The sequence below is a fragment of the Triturus cristatus genome, chromosome 1_2 (assembly GCF_964204655.1).
Source record: "Triturus cristatus chromosome 1_2, aTriCri1.1, whole genome shotgun sequence".
NCBI classification, from domain to species: domain Eukaryota; kingdom Metazoa; phylum Chordata; class Amphibia; order Caudata; family Salamandridae; genus Triturus; species Triturus cristatus.
Window position 1 is genome coordinate 571,499,878 of NC_140580.1, and position 25,255 is coordinate 571,525,132.

A 25,255-nucleotide genomic window follows, 5' to 3' on the forward strand; every position below is an offset into this window, starting at 1 on the left:
CCCTGCCTCTCCCGCCGGCTTTTATCCTTGCAGAGGGGTGGAAGACTACCACCTGCGCCCTTTGATGACGTCGAACGGGGGGCCGCCCGCCACAGATTTTGCTTCCGGCACCCAACCTGTCCAACCTACTGGAAGGACAGAAACAATACCGGCTTCCGCCCGAGAAGCCACTAAGGACGCCGATCGTTATTCGTGTACCGATGTGTTTCACTCTGAATGAAATGCACACCAATGGAAGGTCAAATTATTCACAGTCGATAAACATTCAAACTAGTGTCTTTGCCACACTTACCTCTCCTGAAGTAGATAAAACCTCCCTGCGTCCTCCAATCTGCCCTTTTCGAGGAAGAAGGGGCCAGCTTGTCAGGAATGGTCAAAGAAAGATAACCCGTTCAGCTGGCTCAATGGTGCGTTCTCCAGTGGCACGTTCCTACTCTTGCAAGGTTCCCGATTTGGTGCCCTCAGCACTGATGAAACCGGCTCAGCACGAGCCGACATGTGCTGCCCGCAGAAGGCCTACGCTGGTCTGCCCACCATCGCGTACTCTACTCCTAGGCAAGACTCTTTCTGACGGTAACAGTCCAGGATACCTGAGTGCTCCTTACTTTAATACTGCGGGACGAGCCCAGTCTAAAATCTAGATTTAGCGTAATGTGTGTTTAGGAACAAAAGAAAATGACACCTTCCTGCTTTCTACTTACCTGGGTCTCCTGCAAGGCCGCTTAGGGGATAAGAGCGTGTCAAATTATTGCGAAGGGCAAATACATGAAATCAGAGGGCAAATAAAGTAAGTCAGGAGACAGGGGCATAGGTACTGGAAGTAGGGATACGGGAGTGCTGCAGCCCCTCACCCCACATAACCCTGCTGGCGCTCTGTCTTTAAAATGTGTGTGTATCTTGTTATTATTGCTGCGGGTTCAAAGGAAAAGGTCAAATCTCAGACGGTCTCTTCCGACAAATTGCTGCTTATTGGGACACTGGTATTTAGTTTTAATTCCCTTCCTGCACAGTGAGAGGGCTGTGTAAAAATGGCCCAGGTGACAAACTTGCTGGAGCACAGCAAGTGAAAGGAAAGGCTGTAGGATGTCAGTTTTTCCTAACGGATGTATGATGATACAACGCGTACCATCACAACGCGGTATGTTACATCGCGGTCTTGACAACGCAAGTCATTACATCGACCTGCGTTGGAGGGCGCTGGATTTAGGAATAGTGTGAATTACTATTCCAACTCCAGTCTACGTACAGTAGGGAAGGTGTTGGAATAGTAATTCACACTATTCCTTAGTCTAGAGCGCCCTCCAGTGCAAGTCGGTGTAACGACTTGCGTTGTCAAAACCACGATGTAACCATACCGCGTTGTAATGGTTGCGTGGTAAAGGATGTTTCCCTTCCTAACACACAACATTTAAATACTGGCAAATGATACACATATTTTCAAAATATATCAGCTATTAGGAAAGTACAAATGGAGCACATTTTTGTAATTCTGAATTGTGATGGAAGCAGGAAGCAAAGATTTTAAGAGGATCAAAACAGCTCAAGGCCCTTTACTGGGTGATGCACAAATGAAACGCTAAAACCCCAATTTCCACACATTATCTATTATGCACTACTTAGTTTTACACTACTTAGTTTTATCAGTGAAACGGCATGTCTATGCAAATTTAGTGGCCATTTCAATTGAAAATGTGCTGTCTGTAAATTACAGTGGCTACCACACCAGTCTCCAGAAGGCACCATCGGATACATGCTGAATGGGTGTGGCACATTTGCTACACTTGTTTTTTGTGAGAGACTTGGATTTTTGGCAGTCCCTGTGACTTCGTGATAACGTTATTAGCAGCACCCTCTTTCTAAAAATTGTTCAAGCACCACTGGACAGGAGAAATAAGTTCAAGAGATGGTGCAATGTATTTATGTTAAACCGGAATAAGACAAACTAATACTCCCCACGTGATTATGGGTCATGATACTAAAAGTGTATGACCCGAAACTTAGTACTGCACCTTAAGATGCTCTGGATGCCACAAATCTGACCCACTAGTGATCACAACTGCATGACTGTCAGCAAAACGAGTGAACTAGTTCCTGTAGTACAAGGGATGTGTAAACACAAGGAGGAACAGGGTCAAGACTGATTTGCGTATGGCTGGGTCTGAACTGGGGTGGTGAAGTGAGCTAAAGAAAGACGATTGATTCAACCCAGATGTGTGACTGGGGGTGAGTGTCTGTAAAGTTTCAGCGCTCCCTCCATCATCTCCTTGTGTGTGTCATTCCTTGACTCAAAGCAGGCTCACCTATAGTGTTCAGATCACTCCTAGACAAACGTTTGCAGTGTGTGTGCACGCACGTGTGTGTGTGCATGTATGGATACTCCTACAAGCTCCCACCACTCTTGAGAAATCGTGGCTCCACAGCGGACTACGGTTTCCAAGTGTCTTTAAATACAACCCTAGAATCGGAGGTCACTGCTCACATCACTAGAGCATCACAACTCCTCACATCTTCAGTCACTGTAATAATAATGTTAAATCTTCAATTTACACCTTTGTAAAAAGATACGGGCGATTTACTTCTGACAGTGGTATAATATAACAGTACAGCACTCCGCTTCTCTGTAGCTGGGCTTGTGTTATACGATCACACAAATACACAGTTCAAGTGTGTTTAACTAAAGGCCTTAGATCTATACAGCTGCCCAGAAAGGACTAGTGGCCTGTAATAATACCGTAATGCCTAGAGGCGGTAATGGTCTTAGCACGTGGCATTACCACAGTATTTAGTGACTTTGTGTTAAAGGGAAGGAATAAAGGAATAACAAGTAGTAACAGGGGTACCAGAAATAATGCGATGCATTCCTCCTGCTGACATCTGGCCGTAATACTGTGCGGTGTCACAGCAAAGGCAGGCTATGCTGTAATGAAGTGGAACAGTGTTAACACCTGGAAACAATTTCCACCTATTTCTAAAGGGGGGGGGGGGGTCAATATGTATTTCTACAGCGCTCGTGTGCTAGGTGGCACTGTATTTACAAAATGAAAATTGGCTTTTTGAAAGATTTCTGTAGCAGCCGCTAGATCACTGGTTTGATATATTATAAGTTATTTCCTCATAGTATGCCTACATGCATTCACGGTTCCTCAGGCACGCCCGTCACACGGAGAATCGAGAGTGCAAGCAAACACCGATGAAGTGAACTCGATATCCTCAAGAAAAGGCAGAAAGCAGAGAGGTGGTCCAATGCCACCTGGGGCGCTTCAAAGGTTCCTTCCAGCTAAAGTTACGGCAATGGGATTAGCTGCATAATGTCAAGCGGCTCGTTCTGCAGGGATTAGGCCAGGCGACCTTCTGTGCTCTTTTGCCTCTTGCTTTTGCTCTCCATCGGGAGTAATTGGTTGCACTGCCAAAAATTAACAGGAGAAACAGAATGGACTTCATATAAAAATGGCATATGGGCCAAAAAACAGAACACAATTCTTTAGAACGTTTCTATGGAATGTAAAACACAACAAAGAAAGCATCAACACATCACCGTAGATTCTGTTCTGTGGTTAATGCCTCAGGGCAATATTTTATTGCCAAGGGCCTCGTGCAAGGGTGCTTGAACCTCTGGTCAACAGTGCAAACCTACATTTTTAGAATCCCCAAATTCCCCATAGTGGACAAATGTGAAGGTGATGTTGTGCTGTGTGTGGGATTTTTGGGGCACGCAAATGCCAACAATGATGTCCTGGTGCTGGGGGAAGCAGAGAGGCGGTCTGACAAGAGGCATAGAGATCATCTGGTTTGCAAAGCTTACGAAATGGGAGAGGATGAGTTTCGTGAAGCTTGAGGGAGAGGGAGTTTCAGAGCCTTGCAGCAGTGACAGAAAAGGCCTGGCCGCCTGATCTAGTTCTGTAGAACCGATGCATGGTGAGGGGTCTGGCCGAGGACTGCATACGGCTCCTGATGAGGAGGGGGGCGGATTGCAGAAGGTGAACGTTCTCTGAAGATATAGGGGAACCTGGTTATGGGTGGCTCTAAGGCTAACCAAAATGCTGTAAACCTTCTTTCCATCGGAAGCCAATGGACAGAGTTTAGGGCCTCAGTAGCAAATGAGTGTTTGGAAAGAGACAGACAATTCCAGCAGCAATGTTCTGAAGTCACTGGTGTCGCTGGAGAACATGGTCTGGGGCATGTAAAGAAAGTGACTGCAGTAGTCAAATCTGACAGGTATGGTTGACTGGACTGCCACTGGACGAGATGGTTTGGGGAGGTAAATGAAAATGTCGTCACTTGAGTGGAGAATGTGAGGTTGTGGTCGATGAAGAATCCTAGTTGGTGCACAGAGGTGGCAGGGGTGGGATGAGCGCCTAAGTCTGGACCAAAGATTTAGCGAGGCAAGATTAGGGGATACTTGAGTAGCAATCAGCATAACGTCCGTTTTCTCTCCACTGAATTGAAGAGAATTGCAGGACATCCACCTGGTGAAGTGTGTCATGCAATCCTTGAAATTAGGCGACCCTCGGGAGACTGTTACTGAGCGAATACAAATAATTTGGGTATCTTCAGTGTATCTCAGGGGATGGAGTCCAAAAGGGTGGATAAGATGAACTAGTGGGCCCTAAAATATGTTGAAGAGGGTGGGGCTCAGAGAGGAGCCCTGACTCCCTGCACTACAGGTTTGAAACTGAATTGAGACGGGGGCATTGTAACTACCTGAGATTGATCTAGAAGGTAGGATTTTATCCAAGTATGGGCACAGTCTTGAACCCCGACTTCCAGGAAGCTGATCAGGTAGTAGAGGGTGGTCGACCAGGTCAAATGTCGCAGACAGGTTCAACAGAACTAGGACTGAATATGTACCTGTGTCAGCAAGGCGTGAAGATCGTTCATTACCAAAAACAAGACGGTTTCAGTGCTGTGAGCAAGGAGAAATCCAGAGAGGGTTTTGTCCAGGAGGCTATTGAAGGCCAAAATTTTGAAATGTTACGATTTGTCTCCTTTTCCATTATCTTGACTGGAAGAGGCAGGAGGGAGATGGGACGGATATTGTTAACGCAGGTGGAGTCTACACTGGTATTTTTTTCTTAAAAGAGGAACGACTAGTACTGATTTCCAGGCAAGTGGCACGTGTGCTTAATCTAATAAAGCGCTGACAGACACCAAGTCAGGCAGACAGGGTCTACCTATTGGTCTCCTTATATTCATCTTTTATGTACACTTCTAAATACAATTTCCACACATATTCTTTATATTATAGAGCATCTGCATGAGCTCCCAATGAGTCATGTATCTATGCAGTGTGCCTCAAACCTCAGTCTTTATCCTTTAGGAAAAATATGCTTTTTCACACATTTGCAGATCAGACTTTAGTGACTACCGGCTGACCTCAGAATATGTAACACACACAGCTTTCTGAAAGCCATGTGTAGAAAAAATGAACAGACTAGAGCCTTGGTATTGTCAAGACTGGACTATTGTAATATTATTGATGCCGGAGCTGCAGTGAAAAAGCTATTGAATCTCCACAACTACAAAACCAAGCAGCCAGACTCCTATCTAAAGAAATCTGCCTACATCACAAAGGCCCACAAATAACTGCATTGATGGCTGTTAACACCGAGAATAAGGGTCAAAATTCTCCCTATATCTTCAAAGCTCGAGGGGAAATTTAACCAAAATATCTTTAGTTGCTGTTCCCAAGTTGCACTTAAATCACACACTGCAATCGAGTGATGCACATTTAGTCGCCCAGACTAAATTTGATAAAAAACATTAATGGTGAGAAGTCCATCTGCATTAAAGCAGCACATTTCTGGTATCATCTGTGCTCAAATCTCAGAAATCAACCTCGTTCGGCAACATTCAAAGAAGCCTTTACAGGCATTTATTAAAACCATGCAAGTAGTGTTGACCCAACCAAACACTGAAATTAAATATCTAGCGATCCAATCCCTATCCCCTCCCCAACAATGTTGAAAAGCTGAGGCCCTGGGCCAGTGCCCACTTTGTACATGCAGTACAATGTCTCTGGTAGCTGAGGGGTTAGAGAACTCCTTGACGGTCTTGAAGAGTACTTTGATGTGGTTAGACCTGGCTTTGAAGCGGGCGGCCGGGGCATTCATTTTCGTTGCTTTCAGCCGCTGGTGGTAGTTGATGAGTGTCACTTTGAAGGTGGTGCGGTTGTTTGGCTCTTTGCTAGAGCGCCAAATCCTTTCCAGATGCTTGCAGTTTCGTTTGGTGGTTTTTAGTTCCGTGATGTGGTCCCAGTGAATTATCTTGTATTCATTGGGTGTGGAGGTGGCTATGTCCGGTGCAAATGTCAGGGTGAGCCAAATCTTGGTGAGGAAGACGACATTGGGGGTGAGGGTGGTGTTCCAGAATTCGGTGGTGTGTTTGTGGAGCGATTGGGTGTTGATCAAGAAGCAGTGGAGTTATCCCATCTAAATTTCGTCAAGCGGGGCCATGAGAGGGAGTTCAGACGTCACAGGAGAAGAGAAAGGGACGGCAGGAAAATGGTTCTACCACTGAGCGAGGAGAAGTGCGGCTGCAGTCGTTGTTGCGAGGTACGGGGTTCAGGGCTATCAACTCTGCGCTGGTGTATTTGTGGGTGTGCGGGCGGGCGGAGATACAGGTTTTCTGGCGCTGGGTTCGGCCTAGGTGAGGACGGGTGCAGACAGGCTTGCCTTTGGCGCACCAACGGCACGGCCGCGCAGCAGCCTCCATTTAGTAGGCTCTGGGAGGGGCACTGGGCGAGGTTAGCGGGAAGCAGTAGGTAGGAAAACATGCCGGTAGGGAAAAGCCGGTCTTACGGTGGGAAGAGAGAGTTAAGTGGAGAAAACAGAGAGAAAACGAGAATTGTTAGGTGAAGAAAATGGAGGGAAAACGAGAGTTGCTTGGATAAAAGCAAGAGTTAAGTGGAGATAAATGGAGGGAAAACGAGAGTTAAGAGGCTAAAAAACAGTGGGAAAACCAAGAGTTAACTGGAGAACAATAAGAGAAAATGAGAGCTAAGTTGATGAAAATAAGTGCTGAAAATGTAGGGAAAGCGAGAGTTAAGTGGATAAAAAACAGTGGGAAGGCCAAGAGTTAAGTGGAGAATGCAGAGGTAAAATAAGAGATGATTTGATAAAAAACAGAGGGAAGCAGCAGTGGGGGAGCTGGACCAGGGACCTGTGGACTCTCAAGCAAGCAGCTCGCTGCAGGGGGATATAGCAATCAAGAAGACCAGCAAACTCGTTCATCATTTGCAAAGAATATGAAAATGAGGATTATGATGAAGATTCTGCAAGAATATTGGGAAGTAGGTGAAGACTGCAGTACATGAAGTATATATAGCATGTTAATTTTGATTTTCCTCAGTTTCAGGCACAAGTAAGATTGCTGAAGGAGCAAGGTGAACTGGAATGGTGCCCCAAAGAGGAGATGGCAACCGATCAATCATTGATTTTTGATAGGACATCACTAGAAGAAAAGGTAAATCCCAACATAGGTAGCCAGCCACGCTGCTCCCAGTTTCATTAAATCCAAAATGGTAAAATTGGCTGCTCCCAGTTTCATTAAATCCAAAATGGTAAAATGGTGCCCAAAACAGAGAGGCCTTATTACAAAAGAGGAGTTAGATTCCATTCCACACACAAACAGAAGTTTCCACATGGTTCAAAATTAAAGACAGCATACAAGTAATTTTACTCAGATGGATTTTGCCAGGAAAATCTTACTGAAATTAAACAAGGGAAAGTAGCTGGAAACAAGGCACAACATGCGGTAGTCAGTGTCGTGTGTTATGCCTCATCTGGCCATGGTGAACTCCTAGCAGGAGGCACATCAAGCACCCAGCTAATACCCCTTTATGGGCAAACAGATGTTATTAGGTGCAGTTATTGCCACCTGATTACCAGGCCACTCATAAGGAGGGCCGGAATGGTGAAAATGATTGTGAAGAGGTGATCTGTGTGTGAAATGTAGACGACAAGCTGATTTCGTTTTTCTTAATCTGATAACTTATTGCATACCATTCCCCCTGCCCTTGTACTTTTCTTTCCGCTGAGAGAGATTAGGAAAACCTGCCTTTCCTTGCAGGTAAACGTACGGATTAGAGAAACAGAGAAGTCCGAGAGCAACCCACAGCACACTGCAGACAGGAAAAGTATCCTAGGGCAGCATAACTGTAGACAGCTTCTGTATTATGTGACACCCACACCTAGGTAGGTTCTATAGCCTAGGGCTCACTACACCTAGGCAGGTTCTTTGTCCTAAGGCTGCCTGCCCCAAGTCAGGTTCAGAATCTTAGAGCAGCCTACCCCCAAGACAGGTTCCGGAGTCTAGACCAGCCTACCCATAGACATGTTCTGCTTCTGTGGGCAGCGTACCCCTAGTCATGCACTGTATCCTAGAGCAGCCTACACAGAGCCAGGAAGAGAATCCTAAAGCAGCCTACTCCTAGCCAGTTCCCATTCGCCCACATCTGCATCATACAGCAGCGTACCCCTAGCTGGGTTCAAAGGCCTACAACAGCCTGCATATAGCTAGGTTCTGCACCCCAGAGCAGACAATTCCAAGTGAGATTCTGAATCAGAATCAGAGAGCAGCCTAACTCTGAACAGGGTAAATACCAAAGATCAGCTTACATTATCCACTACACAGGGCCAGCATCCTAAGACAACCCACAGCAAACTAAAGATGGGCTTAGAACCTTTCGACCTATGAGAATACAAAGGTCTAAAAGGCCTGAGCAATTGGCAATCCCTGCCCTATACAAAGTTTCCCAAGAAAGTTAGGGGACTCACATGTACCTCAGAAAAGAGACCCAGAGAGACAGAGGAAACAAAGGACACCGAGTGAGGTAGACTACAAGGAGAATACTGCCATATGCAAATCACAACCACAGACTGACCCACCAAAGTGGCAAATACATACCATTATTTCAGGATCAAACTGATCACCAACCCAGCAGCTGGACGTTAGCGTTTACTTGAACACTGTCATAAATATTTCCATTCCCCTCCATAACCTAAGCTAAATATGCTTCCAAATCAGCAGTCTGCTGATTTGCACGGCGAACAAGCCACGGCCTGGAGATCCGGAGAGTTCTACCCAATATTGCCGGATGGGGCAACTCTTCTAAAAGAAACTCCCTTATATTTGGAAGCATATTTAGCTTTCCGGACACAAGACTAATTGGTCTACCTCTCCAGGAGCAGTACTTATAGGAACCCCTTCTTGGTTGGAATTAGCACCGGAACTAAGAGACTACTTGAAACTGACCTCAGCCTTGAAGAAGTCACGGGGTAATCCCCTGTAACAGCAACGAAACACGTGTTGGCTAAGAAGGCTTAAAGATCTTGAATTAAAGACATCTGAAAATATAAAGACAAGCATCCTTGTGATATTTAATGTAACTTTATGGATTTACTTTTGAACGTGTGCAGAGGATTTGTATACAAATCAAAAAATTACTACTGCAGAGTAAAATATTAAACAAATATATTCAGAAATAGTCAAATCTTGTGGTGTTTGCTGCAAGAAGAATGGCCTTGGTTTGTTAATATGAATTTTTATCTTTGTTTTAACACAATAGTAGAGAGAGTTCTAATGCGCTAATAAATATATTTTTCTGGAGGTTCTGGGAGTCTGTATGTCTATTAAATAGCAAAAATGGCATTGCAGTTAGACAGACCCGACAGGCTCCAAGAACTGCCTCCATTTGTTATGTTACAGGCCCTCAGAATTTAACTAAGAAACATCATCCCTTGCCAACACAAAGGAACTGGGAAACTGGATCCTTGGGAAGAAGACGCCACAAAAGGCTTTAATGAACACATCATGACCCAAATAAGACTTTCTTGTGACTAGAGAAAGCAATTTCTTTGAAGCAAGCAACACAGTCATCTATTTCAGGTCCTCCTTCTTCAAACACTTTGCACAGTTAAGTCAAACTTAACCATGCAACTAATTCCAGGATTTCCACAAATGACAGATTGTGAATCACAATATCAGAATTTGATACATATTCTGGAAATAGACAGTACTTGTTACTATAGGAAATCCACCGGATGTCTAGAGTTTCTGTAGTTGCAATTGTGGGTTTAAGGTGGGAAAATGGAGACTCCCACAGGAAATGGCACTTCCTCTGTGACTTGGTGGACATACAGAAATAATAGCACTTCCTTTTCAAAAATGCATTGGGCTTCTAAATGTAATCCTACTTCAAAAGGCCTTAAGTGCTGCAAAGAATGTGGCAAAGTACACTATATATATCGCCGTTGTTCATGCATCCGGAAAGAAATCCCTTCATATGGAAAAATTAAATTCAGCGAAAAAAACAATGACAAAACAACGTAGTAGTCCACGCTTTTCTTTAAACTTACAACCATGCATTTTCCACTATGCGTTCAATGTGCAGTAATAGGGCCAGTGTCACTTGTGCGCAAGACAAACTTGGTATGTTTCCACGAGCATATGTGACTTAAAAAATAGGCACAAAAGCATCGTTCTACCCTTTTTTTGAGAATCGATTACTTAATCATTCATGTTTGACGCTGTATTCAGTGAGAAAGCCTAGAAACCACTTCTGAGGCCTAATCTGCCCTAATATACTGGGCACACAATGAACACATCAGAGTTTGAGTAGCATTTAAGTCCAGTCTCCTAAAATATGGATGTTAGTTGTGGTGCAGTCTGCTAGAGGGCCAAAGCTGTGTAACAGTTCACCTACCTCCACAAGGTATGCCTGCTTAGAAATGGCTTTTAGAGGTTTGATACATTATTTGGGTATCACTACAGATTTAAAAACATCCATGTGTAAGTATGCATGCGGTACCTGATAAGCGTGTACGTAGACAAGAAAGTGCTGAACAGGGTCAAAGGTAAGTCAAAGTGTGACACGAGGGAAGCTAGGTTCTGAGACCAGAAGTTGACAGGATATTGGTAATAAAGGCCACTGAAGGCAGGACATAGAAATCAGAGATGGCTGAGATACATCAAAAGTGTAAATAGGTACCCATCAAATCAAGGGACGCTTGACATACATGGTGACTGTTTCATTAAACGTAGGAGAACACTGTCATTCTACTCCTTGTGCAAAGCCGCAAACAAGCGATAAAGGCAGATAGGACAGGGACTGTGCTATATAGGCTGCATAGGTATCCATGTGAATATTTCTATGTATGGCGCTTTAATGCTACATCACCTGTAACCTCAGTAGGATCTAAGATAAGAAAGGTCTTCTGATGAACCACGGCTACATAACAAGGGGACAATTAAGAAAATCCACCTTTACCCATCATGAAAATGCAGACTCAAAATTCTCGAAAGGTTAAGGTCTGGCCATTAAAAAAAAAAGTTATCTTGTCTATGGCTTCCTATTCCCCTAGGATGTAAAGACCACCTTTTCGCAAGGCAAACCCCTCCAGCACCAGAGGCACACAGAGTTAAAATAATTGCAGTAGCACAGTGAGATTTCCCCTCAAGTGTTGCACAATTTCTGTATATTGCGCCCCACGGACATACCAAGCCATGGTACTGTGGTTCCATTTCAGATATGCCCAATTCTGGTGTCCACGTGCCTGCTTCATCCTCACGCTTGCCTCACTTACAGAAATCACCAGATCATGGTCTATCAAAGCAATAGGGACTGCTTAATGTAGTAATTAAAACAGTGTCAATTACATGGCAGCCGAGATGGGTGTGGAACCCTGCTTCAGCGAGACGAAGTGGTCATGTGGCTCTGGATAGCCTGGAACCTTTGTGTGTGCCAATTCTCCCTCCTTGGCAACCTGCAGAAGCACCAAACAGCCTATTAATGTAAGAAGGCGTGCAGTCCTGGCAATAAATCAGGTTGCCATGGTGACTGTCAATCATCAGGCACTCAAACGCCCCTTAAGAAAAACATATGAGAAGAGACAAATCCTAGAAGACACGCCCTCCACTTCCCTTACATTGCAGACTTGGTGCCAAATGTGAGATTAGGACATTCTATATGAAAACTGGACTGTCTCTGTAGAACTGGACCCTATGGACTAGATTAACAGGATAGCTTCGTACATTTTGGGAAATCAGACTTGTGTGTTGCGTGACTCCCAGAACTCTTACATTTGTTCAAATGGATGAAGAGCTGCGTTCCTTGTCTGGCTATATCGACGCAGCTCTCAGCGAGCTACTCACAAGAAAGCTCCCATGGCTGGACAAGAGGTGGAACTGTCAATGTAGGGCCTCGCGAGATTCAAAAGGCCTAAGGGTTTGAAGAGTAGACCCATGAGACTAAAAGTGACTGCTAGATTATTCACTCCTCTGAAGAGACATTTAGTCCTTTAACGAGAGTGCTACGGCCAGCCAGAAGAATGCAACTGAGGACAAGAATTCTAAGGGATAGTTTCAGGCCTGAGAAGATATTTCAGTTGAAATGGCCTTAAAGAATACAGGTTTCCTTACTCTCATGCAGGATATATGAAGTGTGTAGACTTTGAAGCTTCGAAACTCAACACCGAGCAATCCCAGCAGCAGAGACATGATGGTGAGCGGTGGGAGTAAACTGATGGTGTGCATTCCTAAGTGCCTAATAACTACCTAGGCCACGGATGATTTCAATTCCTTGTTCACTGTTTTTCAGTGTACATGCACCTTGTACTGGATTGAGTACGTGCGCTTGAGTGTTGTTTTAAATCGGTAAATACATGTTTATTGTACTGCCACTGTGATGGGGCTGAAAGTTGAACAACGCAAATGTAATCCTCATGTGAATGAAGCTCTAAACAGAAAGTGAGGGCTGACCCATGAAAAGTATAAGAAGAGATTTAGGGTTTCCCCCAAATAGTCAGACAATGTACTGGTACAAGTGAATGGAGACAAGAATATTCTTCTTGTAAATGGGTCCCTGACACTGAATTAAGGCAGGACATCATATAACACCTCTATGTAAGAGCCAGATATGTGTATATAAGAGCCAATACTGTGTTGGTCCACGTTGCCATACTAGAGGAACAATTTTCCACACTGGACATAGGGGGGAAATAACCATCACAACGCACTACCTGTACAACGCGGGTGTTACAACACGACTGCATTTACATTGCATGCCATTACAACGCAGGCATTACAACGCATGTCAGTACAACGCATGCCACTACAATGCATACCATTACAATGCATGCCATTACAACCCATTACAAGGTAAGTAATGGAGTTTTATTTAGTTTTAGGGTGGGTATAGGTTTGGGGGTACATGGGAATAACAATGTTTACCCCTACACTATCCAACACTTACCCTACTGTTGCACTCACTGGAGTGGGAATAGTAAATTTTACACCTACACTATCCAACACTTACCCTACTGTTGCACTCACTGGAGTAGGAATAGTAATTTTACCCCTACACTATCCAAAACTTACCCCACTGTTACCCTAAAAGTATTATGCGTTGTAATGATATGCATTGTAATGGTATGTGTTGTAATGGAATGCGTTGTAAAGGCTGTTTCTAAAAATGCGTTGTAATGGCATTGGTTGTAAAAGCATGCTTTGTAAAGGTAGCTGCGATGTAAAACCCGCGTTGTAAATGCATGCGTTGTAATTGTTTGCGTTGTAACGTCATTTATTCACATAGGGCCACATGTATCAAAATGGCATTTTGCGATTACCAAACGACGACTTTTATCGAATCACTATTTGGTAATCGCAAAATGCGATGTATGCAAGGAATCACTAAAGATTTTGCGATTTCTTAAAATTACCACATAGCGATTTGGTAAATAGGTAATCACTATCAGGTAATACTACTACATTCGTTTCTAAGGACCTAAAGGCCCATAGGTGCGAATGGTCTTGCGTTGGCTAATTTGCGATTACCTAAATGGTAATCGCAAATTAGGTAATGCAAAACCAAGGGTAATGTAAAACCAAGCACCCCCCAAAATAAATTGTGCACATGTAAAGCAGGGCATGTGTGCGCTTTGTGGCACAATGAAAAATGAATTTTTTTGTGCATTTTCAAAACTTGCACATGGTTATCATCAACGTAGAGTCGATGGTATTAGCATTTCCTAAATGCAGTTAGCATTTAGAAAATGCTTGGTACATGTGATTGTAGAATCGCAAATTGCGATTCCCTATTTGTATTTTAGGCAATCACAAAAAATTGCGATTACCTAACACACACTGCTAACGCCTTTCATACATCTTGCAAGGCTACTTTGCATGCGCAAGCAGCAGAATTTAGCGATTTGCATCATTTGCCAATGCAAAACAGGATGATACACGCACCCCAAGGTTCCTAGCAGTGGATTAAGTCATAAAGGTTGCCCTGGTGCAGTGATTTGACCACCAGCTTAAGCATGACAAAATATTGTATAATACGCCAGCACTGACTGCATACTCACCAGGCAGATACCTGCATCTAGCCCAGTCCCAACAAAGGCTCTAAATGACTAATACATAAAAAATGTGCTATCCCCACTGCGCAGCCCAATTCAGTAATGCATCTGATCAATGGGACCGGGCTCACGGGATTACATGGCCCGTGCTATCACAGTGCATGTGTCTCTGCAACTGTGGGTGCAGACCTGGGTACCATTCACACAGACTAGCGTCCGCGCCGTGGACTAGCATCCTAGCCGCTCTTAAAGGTGGAACACATCAAATTGCTGGAGACAAATCAGTGTAAGAAAGTACCGGGGGGCAGAGTGACTCCGAGCAGTACAAATATATGTTGATTGTCACTTAATGAATTGGCGACGACGAAGGCGAGCGAATGGCTGAAACTAGAAGACTGAAACCTATGCTGCGGAAATTAGGAGATTTAATATGCAGCCATTAGTTTCTTAGACGTTTTTCAAAATTTGGAGGAGTGGTTGCTCTTTATTTTGCAAGAAGATGATGAACTAAGTAAAGCTATGACACCGATCACACACTCTACCACCACTCACTCACATGACCATTTGAAAACCCTGTTCCTAAAATTTTCAGGGAACATTCTCCAGGTTTATTTGCCAAGTAGTGCAGCATATGCGCGCTGTAAGGCGTTGCTTTATCTGATGCTGGAAGTACTTACCCATTGCAGGGGCAGCCATACCGATGCGGGAGACCACCACCTGGGTAATGGCTTGCTGAGCAGCTTTAGTGGACTCTCCCAGTCTGTTCCCATTCTCGTCTGTGACTGGAATTCCAAATTTGAGCTCCCTGAAAGAGAACCAACCCTTGCTCATTCACTCATTCCTCCGGAGATCAAAAAGTACAATACATAACTTTGAAATAGTAACTTATATGTGACATATTATTAGCAATGAAAATGGACATCGGAAAATGTTTGTTGAAGGGTAGAATAGCTTCGTCAATTGAGGAGAAAGAACCTACACAAAATGATGTTTAAAAAATATTTCACAACACCACACAAAGAGATGTTACTATCCCTCTCAGGCCATTCATTAAAAAAAATAGTAGGTTTTGGATGGTAGAAGGAGGGTAATACTGATAGCACTGGTGCACATGTAGCAACAGCGCTATCTCAAGATAGCATACCCTCATTAGCATGCAAAAGTGGCAAGTTCTACCTTTGGGCCCGCCCCATGTTATGGACGTTGGAGCAGACACAAATAGGCCGTCAGGAGGTGCAAAAGGTGGTGCACTGTCAGAGCGCACCCTGATGGCAGCCCTCTAAGGGGACCCCCCCTCCAGGTATCCGCCTGCAAGCGGGTGCAGTCGCTCACTGCACCTGTCTGCAAGGGGATCTCTGTCTCCTCTCTAAATGCAGACGGGTGATCCCTGCACAGTGAAACGCCAAGTGGCTGAAAAAAGCAGCCGCTCCGTATGACACTGAATACGCTGCCCCCTGGGCAGCCCCGAGTTCATGGATGCCCTGAGGGCAGCCCATTCTACGTAGTCCGGTGCACTCTTCATGTTTGCGCCTGGCGCACCTGTTTAAAGGTGAGCAGTGGTGCAAACATGTACAGTGTGACTGATATACAATATGGACCCAGGAGGTCTTTCTTACAAGTTCTGTCGGAGCAGAGCACATTATAAGTTTATCTTTTTTATATAATGCGCAACATTGACAGGCTACAACAGAGCTTCAAGGTGCATGAAGATGGGTAAGTGGTGATGATTCGATAACAGCCTTACATTTGGTATGTTGGAATTGTGCTGAATGCGTGTTATAAGGTCTAGCTACTGTGCACTGACTGTGGTGTATTTTGGAATAAGATGATCTTGGTAGCCTTGTGACATATCATTTTGTGTTCCATGCATGTGGCATGTTCCGTCTAGCATGCTCTGTTGAATGTTAGGCTGTCCTTTGGGAGAGAAGCAAACAGTACAAACAAATACAGTGTTACAATCATAGACAAATACATGACACTGCAGTCATTTAGTTAACACTGAATGAGTGTGGAGCTCTAACTAGGATGTCATATGATTTTTGATTCGTGCATGTAAGATTGTCTGTCTACTACATGTCTTTGAGCAGCATTTCTTGGTGGCAAGTGCTGTGTTGGGCACTGTGATACCAGACTTTGCTCCTCATTATGAGTGGTCTGTTTTTTCTTTTCATCCTTGCACAGACAACTATTTGCACAGGGATCAGACTTACATGTTTTGCAGCTATTAACTAATTCCTGCAACTTCCTGCTAGTGAATTTCGGCAGCTAAACCTGCCATAATTTACCAGGATAAAATGCTAGGAAAAAAGGCACATTCCAATGTATGTCTAATTGTAAAGGGAGACACTCCCCACCAACAGGCTTCCAACTGGGGAAAAACACAATGTGATCTGCACTACGACTGGCTGATCTAGATCAAGTATACAATTTTCAATATGATTGTTGACTGGGGCGGTTATCTTTCATTCCCTCTTTATAGTCTGCAGAAGCGGATGGTCCCATAAAAGCACAGATTCACTCGTTGAGCATCACCACAGCACTGGCACGCTTTAGGCCTCAATTTCAGTGATCAAACACAGACACATGTTGACCTTGCACCCTAATGGAGGCAGGTCACTCAACCACGCAGTAACCTTAGCTCCAGGCAGGCAGCATCTTACCTCTGTCTCATCAATGGGATGTTGATGCAGTTGGCAGCCGCCACCGCGGCGAAGGGCACGAAGCGGCCGATGAGCGAGGGCAGACGCTAGGAGGACATGAAACAGAAGCTGAGATCAGGAGATAAGCCACGAGCAGGAAGCTAGTCTTCTCCACGTGAGTTACAAGGCGCACTACAGTCTGCATGCAACATTAATCACTTGCTCCTTCAAGGCGGGTGCAACACGACTCTCGGCGGCCATTGTGATACTACGTAGATCCTCCGACCTCGCAAACAATTTTCATCAGTGTCCCCTTCTAAGTATCAGGCGGACCACTTGGAGGTAGTCAAACTAAAAGGTGGGGGACACAAGCAATGAGGGCAACTATGACCCAAACGTTATTTCAGGTGTCCCAACGACAGTCTGTGAATCACTGAAGCTCAGGTGACTCCTCCATCCAATATCTGTTATTGGAAGGGGACACTGATGAAAATTGTTTGCGTTTGGGTTAATTGTTGTGTGTTATACATTTAATTGATGTTATGTGATATATGTGTTTGTATCTTTCATTGTATAAATGCCTGTTTTCTTGTGATATATTGTAAATGATGCCAGATGTATTCTATATGATTATTTGATATTCTTGAAGGGGTAATTAAATGTGCTCTTTTCATGAACGATTGTAGATATATTTTTTCCGTGATACTTTTCTTTATGCATATATATATTGTCCCTTATACCCAGGTATCACAGGGTGATTTGGGTATAACCCTGTTGTTTTTGGCATTTCCCTGCAGCACGTGGCAGGCACCAGGTGGGGCCTGCCACTTGGTGCAGGGAACTGCAGGGGGTACCCCTCAAGTGTACCCCCCCCTGCCCGGGGTCCCGCAACGGGCCTCCAAAACCAAACCTCGCCAGACCATGGCAGCATCGCCGACATGGAAGGGCCTGTATGAAACCCACACTGCTGGGCACCGCCACCATATTACTGGCCCAGCACCACCCGGCCGGCAATCAGAACGATTGTCGACAGGCGGAAAAGCGGCGGACGGACTTTGCGTCCGCAGCAATACCACTGTATGAAACCCACATCGTAATATGGCTGGCGGTGCCTGCTGGGCACCGCCACCATATTACTGGCCCAGCACCGCCCGGCCGGCAATTGGAACAATTCCCGACTGGCGGAAAAGCGGCGGACGGACTTTGCGTCCGCCGCAATACCTCCCGTCATCATAATATGGCGGGGGTAAAATCATTTACAATCAGGTCAACTACAAAGCTGTGGTTTAGCGCTACATATTAGCGTGAAATGCGTCCTTCTGTCAATTTTTGACACAAGGATGCATTTTGTGGTAAAAAAAATAGCAGGAAAAATGGGCGGTGCTAACAATAGACACTCGCGTTCTGGCTGTTCGCATTAATCCCACGTGCTCGCTGCAAATACACAAAATTAAGCGGCATGGCTTAATGGCAGAATTTCACAGACTTTCAATAAGAACCGCAACACAAAATTCCCCAAATTATGCAAATTACACTGATATAATTAAGATTTTGCCACAGCCTAATCAGAATTGATTATAGGCTCAGTCTGTGCCCCTAATTTGGTCAAGGAATCATTCTTTTCAAGCATCTCTAGGTTGCTGACAGAATGTAGCTCCGTCTGAGATGTGATCAGCACTAGGCCCGGGAATAGACAGAACTGGTCCATACGACAAAGTAACACTAATTACAGAGTCGTCTTGAAAGATGATGTTTTGGAATATTGTCTTTAAGACTTGTGGCATATATCTAACATTAGATCTAAAGAATTACTGTGTGTTGTGCTCATGGTTCTTGTTAAAGAATCAGTTATTTTCTGGTCACAAATGCTCTCATACCAATTGTTGGCCCTTTCTGCGGGGTAATCCCCAAATGTTTCGCCTTTGCCCTCCTATTTTATAAACCCGTTTTAGGAGGCATGTTGGACTAGGTGCACATTACCGAAGCTAATCAGTGCTAAGGTGCCTGTGCTCTCTTCTTTAAACATGGTAAAATTGGCCAACACCCAACTGGCCTATTTAATTTACTTGTAAGTCCCTAGTAAAGGAATACTACAAGTATGTAGGACCTGTAAAATGCTACTAGTGGGCCTGCAGCATTCATAGTGCCACCCACTTAAGTAGCCCTTTAAACATGTCCCAGGCCTGCTATTGCAGCCTGTGGCTGCAGTTTGAAACTGCCATTTCGACCAGGCAAAATACACCTTTTGTCAGGCCCAAATCTTCCTTTTTCAATACACACATCACCCCTAGGGCAGGCCCTGAACAGCCCAGGGGGCAGTGTATTTAAAACATTTTTCACTACTGCAAGGCCTACCTCTCCCATAGGATAACATTGGAGTTACCTTATAACGTTTAATAAGCTGCAACTCCCAATTGGGAGTATTTAGACAGGTATAGTTTGGTGAATAAAGAACTGTAATTAAAAGCCTTCTTTAATGGTAAAGTTAGATTTTTAATCGCAATTCTGAAAATGCTACTATTGGAAAGTTAGCATTTTCTTGTCCTAACCATTTGGTGCCTGCAGCCTGACTCACATGACTAGGTGTTGCTGACAGTTGGTCTTTGTGTGTTCGTCCCAGACAGTGAGACAAAGAGAAGACAGTTGTTTGCAGGATGGGCCACTCTGAGTTAACGAAGGGGAGGATCTGTCACCTACCACAATTGCACATCACAAAGGCACTGCCTGAGCACTATCACAAAGGGGTTATCATGGCTCTATTGTGGCCCCATACAAGCTGGGGCCAGGACAGAGAGGAATGGGGTGCCTGACACCTCAGTGGGGTGGAAACCTCTAGAAGCTTCTTCCACTTCAAAGTGGACACCGGGTATAAATATTGCACCCTTAGACCCAACTTTTCTGTACATTTTTAAATCTCTGGACTGAAGAAGGACTGCTGTGCTGCTGAAAAGAAATGCACTCTACTGGACTACTGCCCTGAAGAACTGCTGCCCTACTGTGCTGATCTTCTGTTCTACTGCCCTCTTGTCTGGTTGTGAAGGACTGCACCTGCATCTCTAAACCCAGGAGCACAGAGTGACTTCGAGGGTTAGTTGGCTGGCATTCTATCAGAGTCTCAGGGACATAACAGGCTTCCAATAACCTTTAACCCAGCACCTGGACTCTACCATCTGTGAGTCCTGCCATCCCTAGTGGTGCAACCCCCGTCCTGGAACCTTGGAGGTGGGTCTAAAGGTGGTTTGCCAGCTTTTCTGTGGATACAGGAGAACCAACGCATTTCCTCCATGGCACAGCGCATCACCTGCATTACCAGCGCATCGCCTTTGCTGCTCAATGCATCACCCTCAAAACTGATGCATCGCCTGCTGTGCGGACATCCCGATGCAAGGACTTCACATCACCCATCAGAAGTGCTGCTACACGATGCATCTCCACGCAAGGATATCACCTCTCCCAACGCAGCTCCATGAAATACAGATGCGCGATGCATCTCCTCGCCTGGACCTCGCATCGCTTCTGCTGTGTGACACACATCCTCGACACCGTACTCCACATCTCTTCGCAACACGGATTAAAGCTCAGAGCTCAGCAGGCCTAAGTAGGCCCGTGTAGTTGGCCCGCACTCTGTTGCGGTTGGCCTGAAATTGTGACTTTGCCCAAGTCCGGCATGACCAGATAACCACAGTTGGTGCTTTGTGCTTTTGTCGTTATTATTACTGAAATCTTTAAACTTGCATATTTCTGGATCTACTGATTGGATTTTTTTTGTTTTGTTCTTGATTTATTTATTTATTAAAATGCACTTTATTTTTCTAATTTAGTGTAGGATTCTTCTTTGTTATATTGTCATGTTATTAGTGTTTTGAAGCGCTGCATAAATACTTTACACATTGCCTCTAAGTTAAGTCTGACTGCTCTGTGCCAAACTACTAGAGGGTTGAGCACAAGCTAATTTGGGGTCGGCTTGTGCCTGCACCCTGAAAAGGATTGCGGTTGCGGCTTGAGTAGAGTTTCACCCCCTCAAATAGTAACCCAACTAATCTTCTCACATTGTGCAAACTTAGAAAGTGGAATCTCTGACCACACACCTGTGATTCTAAGTCTACATCTGGGTCATGTAACTCCAGCCGCTAAGAGATTGTTGGAAATGGCCCTTTCTGCAGGTTTATCCCCAAACCTTTTGACTTCCTCCTCCCTTTTTTTCTGGCCTTCTTTTTGTTGGCTTTAGGACTCTGGGTATTTTACCACTACTAACCAGTGCTAAAGTGCATGTGCTCTCTCCCCAAAACAGGGAATGATTGGTTTACACCTGTTTAGCATATCTGATTTATTTATAAATCTCTTATAAAGCGGTATAACATATAGCCAGGGCCTGTAATTAAATGCTACTACTGGGCCTGCAGTACTGATTGTGCCACCCATAGAAGAAGCCTTTCAAACCTGTCTCAGGCCTGCCACCGCAGGGCCTCAGTGCGCAGTTTACTGCCACTTAGACTTGGCTTTTAAAACTACTTTCCAAGCCTTAAACTCCCCTTTTATTACACATAGGTCACCCCTAAGGCAGGCTCTAGGTCACCCTGTTGGCAGGGTGCTGTGTAAGTTAAAGGTTGGACATGTACTTTTAAGTTGTGCATGTCCTGGTGGTGACAAACAGCCTATTTTGTTATTCACTACTGTGAGGCCTACTCCTCTCATAGGCTAGCATTGGGAATTTCCTTATATACGTTTAAGTGGTATTCCTCATCAGAAAGGAGTGGTGCTGCCATGTTTGGTATGTTTAGAATGGTAGTGATAAATCCTACTTACTGGTGGGTTTGGATTTCACATTACTATTTTAGATATGCCATTTTCAGAAAGCGGGCATTTCAAAGCATTTATAACTCTTTGTGCTTTGCAGCCTGTCTACAATACACTTCTGGGATGGACGACAGCTAAACTTGGTGCATTCTCTCTAGACAGCCTGGAGTAACTTGGTCCAGACAGATTGTAGTGTTTCAGGAGTATTTATTGTGGTAGCTACAAATCCCGTAGTCCAGCCCCACCAGGCGCAGCCAGCATGCTGCTCAGCCCTTCTCAACTGTAGCCTCTCACTCCCAACATTCCATATGACATCATTCTGAGAGAATCTCACTGGCAGAGCATGAACCACATTGAAACCAGGATACAATATATCCTCATTTCTTCCAAAAGGAAAACAGAAAAGAGAAAAGTAGAAGCTAGATGAACGGAAGAGAGAAGAAAGAATCAGAGACTATTAAGAGCAGTGGGAGAAAAAAAGGAAACTAACAATAGAAATGTGATAAAACAGAAAAGCATAAACCATTACCCATCCTCCTTTCTATATATAAACAAAGAGAATAATGAAACAGAAAAAGAGACAAATAAAGAATAGAAGGAGAAACCACCAATGACTACTACCTGTACACCTACTGGCCAGATAGGTATGCGAGGAGGCAAATCAGAGCAGGAGGAAACAGAGAAGAAGAGAAATACAATATATTTATCAAACTTCTCTATCATGTAATGAAGACTGAATAATAAATAGAGAACAGCACTGGGCTATAGTGTTGACAATGAAACAAAGCATAACATCAAGAGTAAAAACAAACGCCCAGTGTAACGTAAACCATGCACTATGGTAATGGGACTGGAACCCAAACCATTCACCCAAAAAGGGTAAAAACTTGATTGTGCAGGGGTAGCCTCAGGGGAAGGTAAGACATTGTGCACTGTTGCAATAAAAAAAACACTCGCACTGTAAAACGTGCACCATGTAATGAAGATAAGAGACAGTGAAACACACCTTGAAAGGTCAAATGGTGTGCACATTAAAACGTGCACTATGTAAAGAAGATAAAAGACAGTGTGAGACACACCTCGAAAAGTCACATGTTGTGCACCATGTGTAAGGACGCACCTCGTGAAGAGGTACAGACAACGTGCACAGAGCAAAGGGAATAGGACCCATACAAGACACCTCGAGAGGAGGTAAAACGTTGTGCACTGTTGCGAGAAAATAAAAATAACCCACACTAGACACCTTACATAAGGTAAAACGTGCACTAAGTAATGAGGATAAAAGAAAGTGTGGATGCACCTCGAGTAGAGGTAAAATTGTTGTGCACTGTGGCAATAGGACTATAACCTATGCAAAACACCTCATGTGAGGTAAGAGTAAACCTAGCGTAAAGAAATGTTGTGCACTGCACTGACGGGACTGTAACCCAGACTGTGCACCCTGTGTGGGGCAATGTGTGCAAGAAAACGTGCAGTAAAGAGCTCTGTAGATGAGCAAGGCATACCACAAATGAATGCTTAGCCAATTGTGAAGCATCAAACGTCAAGTATTGTGACTGGTAAGTCATTGAAAACACAAAGAAATACGTGAACAGGTGTGTCCAAACAGAGATTGGAGCTGCAGATCCGTGACCCATTTCATAAAGGTGAAATTAGCAAGACGAAATACTTAGACAAGTGCGTAAACAAATTTGCAAAAACAAATGTGCAGGACAAGAGAATATTTTAAGAGGTGAGCCAATGGTGTGCCTGTCACCGCGATCTTGAGAGACAGGCAAGTTTTAAAAGAAGAAAGCACTACAAAGTACAGGGGTGTCCAAAGTAATCACGGAGGTCAAGTGTGTAGAATTTCTTGTAGACCACAGAACAAAAAAACAAACAGCCAGTCACCACCCAAACTTAAAATGGTGGACATAGTCTACCGTTTGTTGAATCCTCTATGAGGCCAAAGAATACATCTTGTAAGCAGGACACTTGGACGTGATGTTCTCCGTCAGGAACGCTCTCTTGCGCCACACATGCTGCATGCCGACAAACGCAGAGAGTGTGGTAGGAAAAAAAAAAAATAAATAATGTAAACTGAATATATGCGAGAAAACGCATACAAGGCCAAATCCAAAATGGCGACACGTTGTGTCACGCCATGCTGGGTGGCTCAAGGCAGCTGCGTGCTCTAAAACACCAGAAGGAATCACATACGGTAGTTTAGCCCCACCAGGAGCAGCCGGCATGCTGCTCAGCCCTTCTCAACTGTAGCCTCTCACTCCCAACATTCCATATTACATCTTTCTGAGAGAATCTCACTGGCAGAGCATGAACCACATTGAAACCAGGATACAACACAGCCATAACATAGGAAGGGCTGGTTGTGACAGGGGATACATTTGCATTCCTCTGCATACTGACAGTCTTCTTGGACAGGGAGAAAAGGTTCACACTTACATTTGAATAGGTTATGTCCTAGCCTCCCACAAAGTGCTGATTTACCCCCTACTGATGGTCTGGAACAAGGGCTGGGTTGAAAGGGATCCTAGTGCACTTCAGAGAGTTCCGTCGAGAAGAGGATCACCTTCAAACTCCTCACCCACGCCTACAAATCCCTGAACAACTTCAAATCCAAATACCTCAACGACAGAGTATCCTTCCACGTACCCAAGAGGAACCTCCGCTCCGCCGACCTCGCCCTGGCAGAAGTCACCCGCATCCGCAGACACAGAACTGGTGGGAGAGCCTTTTCCTACATCGCAGCCAAGACCTGGAACGAGCTCCCTGTGAACATCAGACGCTCCCTGACCCTGCACACGTTCAGGAAGGACCTCAAGACCTGGCTCTTCGACTGATCCGGAGCCGCTCCCCTCCCCCCCAAGCGCCTTGAGACCCTCACAGGGGAGTAGCGCACTCTACAAACCCCTGATTGATTGATTTATTGAAGTCATTCCCACATCAAAGGCATTATTGGGTATAAGTACTAGGGCTCTGACCCCATATCTTTAGACACTTTTTGACCTATAACCAGACATCTCTGGCTCCACATCTGCACATTGCCAGAAGAACTGCTGTGGTGCCAGGAGGGACTGCCACTCTGCTAACCTTTCTGCTGTGTTGGCTTGCAGCTTGGTGAGCTACAGGAAGGACCGCCACTTTGCTACCTTCCTTGCTGTACTGGCCTGCTGCCGTCTACCTATGCACTGTGACTGAGACTACAAAGAGCTCTCAAAGGGCTTCTTGGCTTGCCACCTGTTTTCAAAGTAGCAGGGGCATCAAAGACTTTACCGGGTTACTGCTGCTGTGGGATTCTGCCCCTCATGAGTCCAGCAGTTTTGCCTGTGACATGCGCTCCGTGAAAGCATGCCTGATCGCTAGCTGGTAACACTAAAGATTGAGCACGTTGATTAACCCCTTCAGTGCCCATGACGAGATAGTCTCATCATGGAGCGCGGTTGCGCTGTGCCCATGACGAGACTA

General features: G+C 44.7%; 1 protein-coding gene across 2 annotated transcripts in view; it reads right to left on the bottom strand.

The window, feature by feature from the left end:
• SFXN3 (sideroflexin 3) overlaps positions 1 to 25,255 on the bottom strand; it is a 154,571-nt gene that overhangs the window by 36,220 nt on the left and 93,096 nt on the right. For both annotated transcript variants that reach the window (XM_085606486.1, XM_085606489.1), the window contains exons 6-7: positions 17,015 to 17,100; positions 15,032 to 15,159 (exon numbers count right to left, since the gene is read on the bottom strand). In XM_085606486.1, coding sequence (XP_085462612.1) covers positions 15,032 to 15,159; positions 17,015 to 17,100 — 214 coding nt within the window. The remainder of the gene's footprint in view (positions 1 to 15,031; positions 15,160 to 17,014; positions 17,101 to 25,255) is intronic.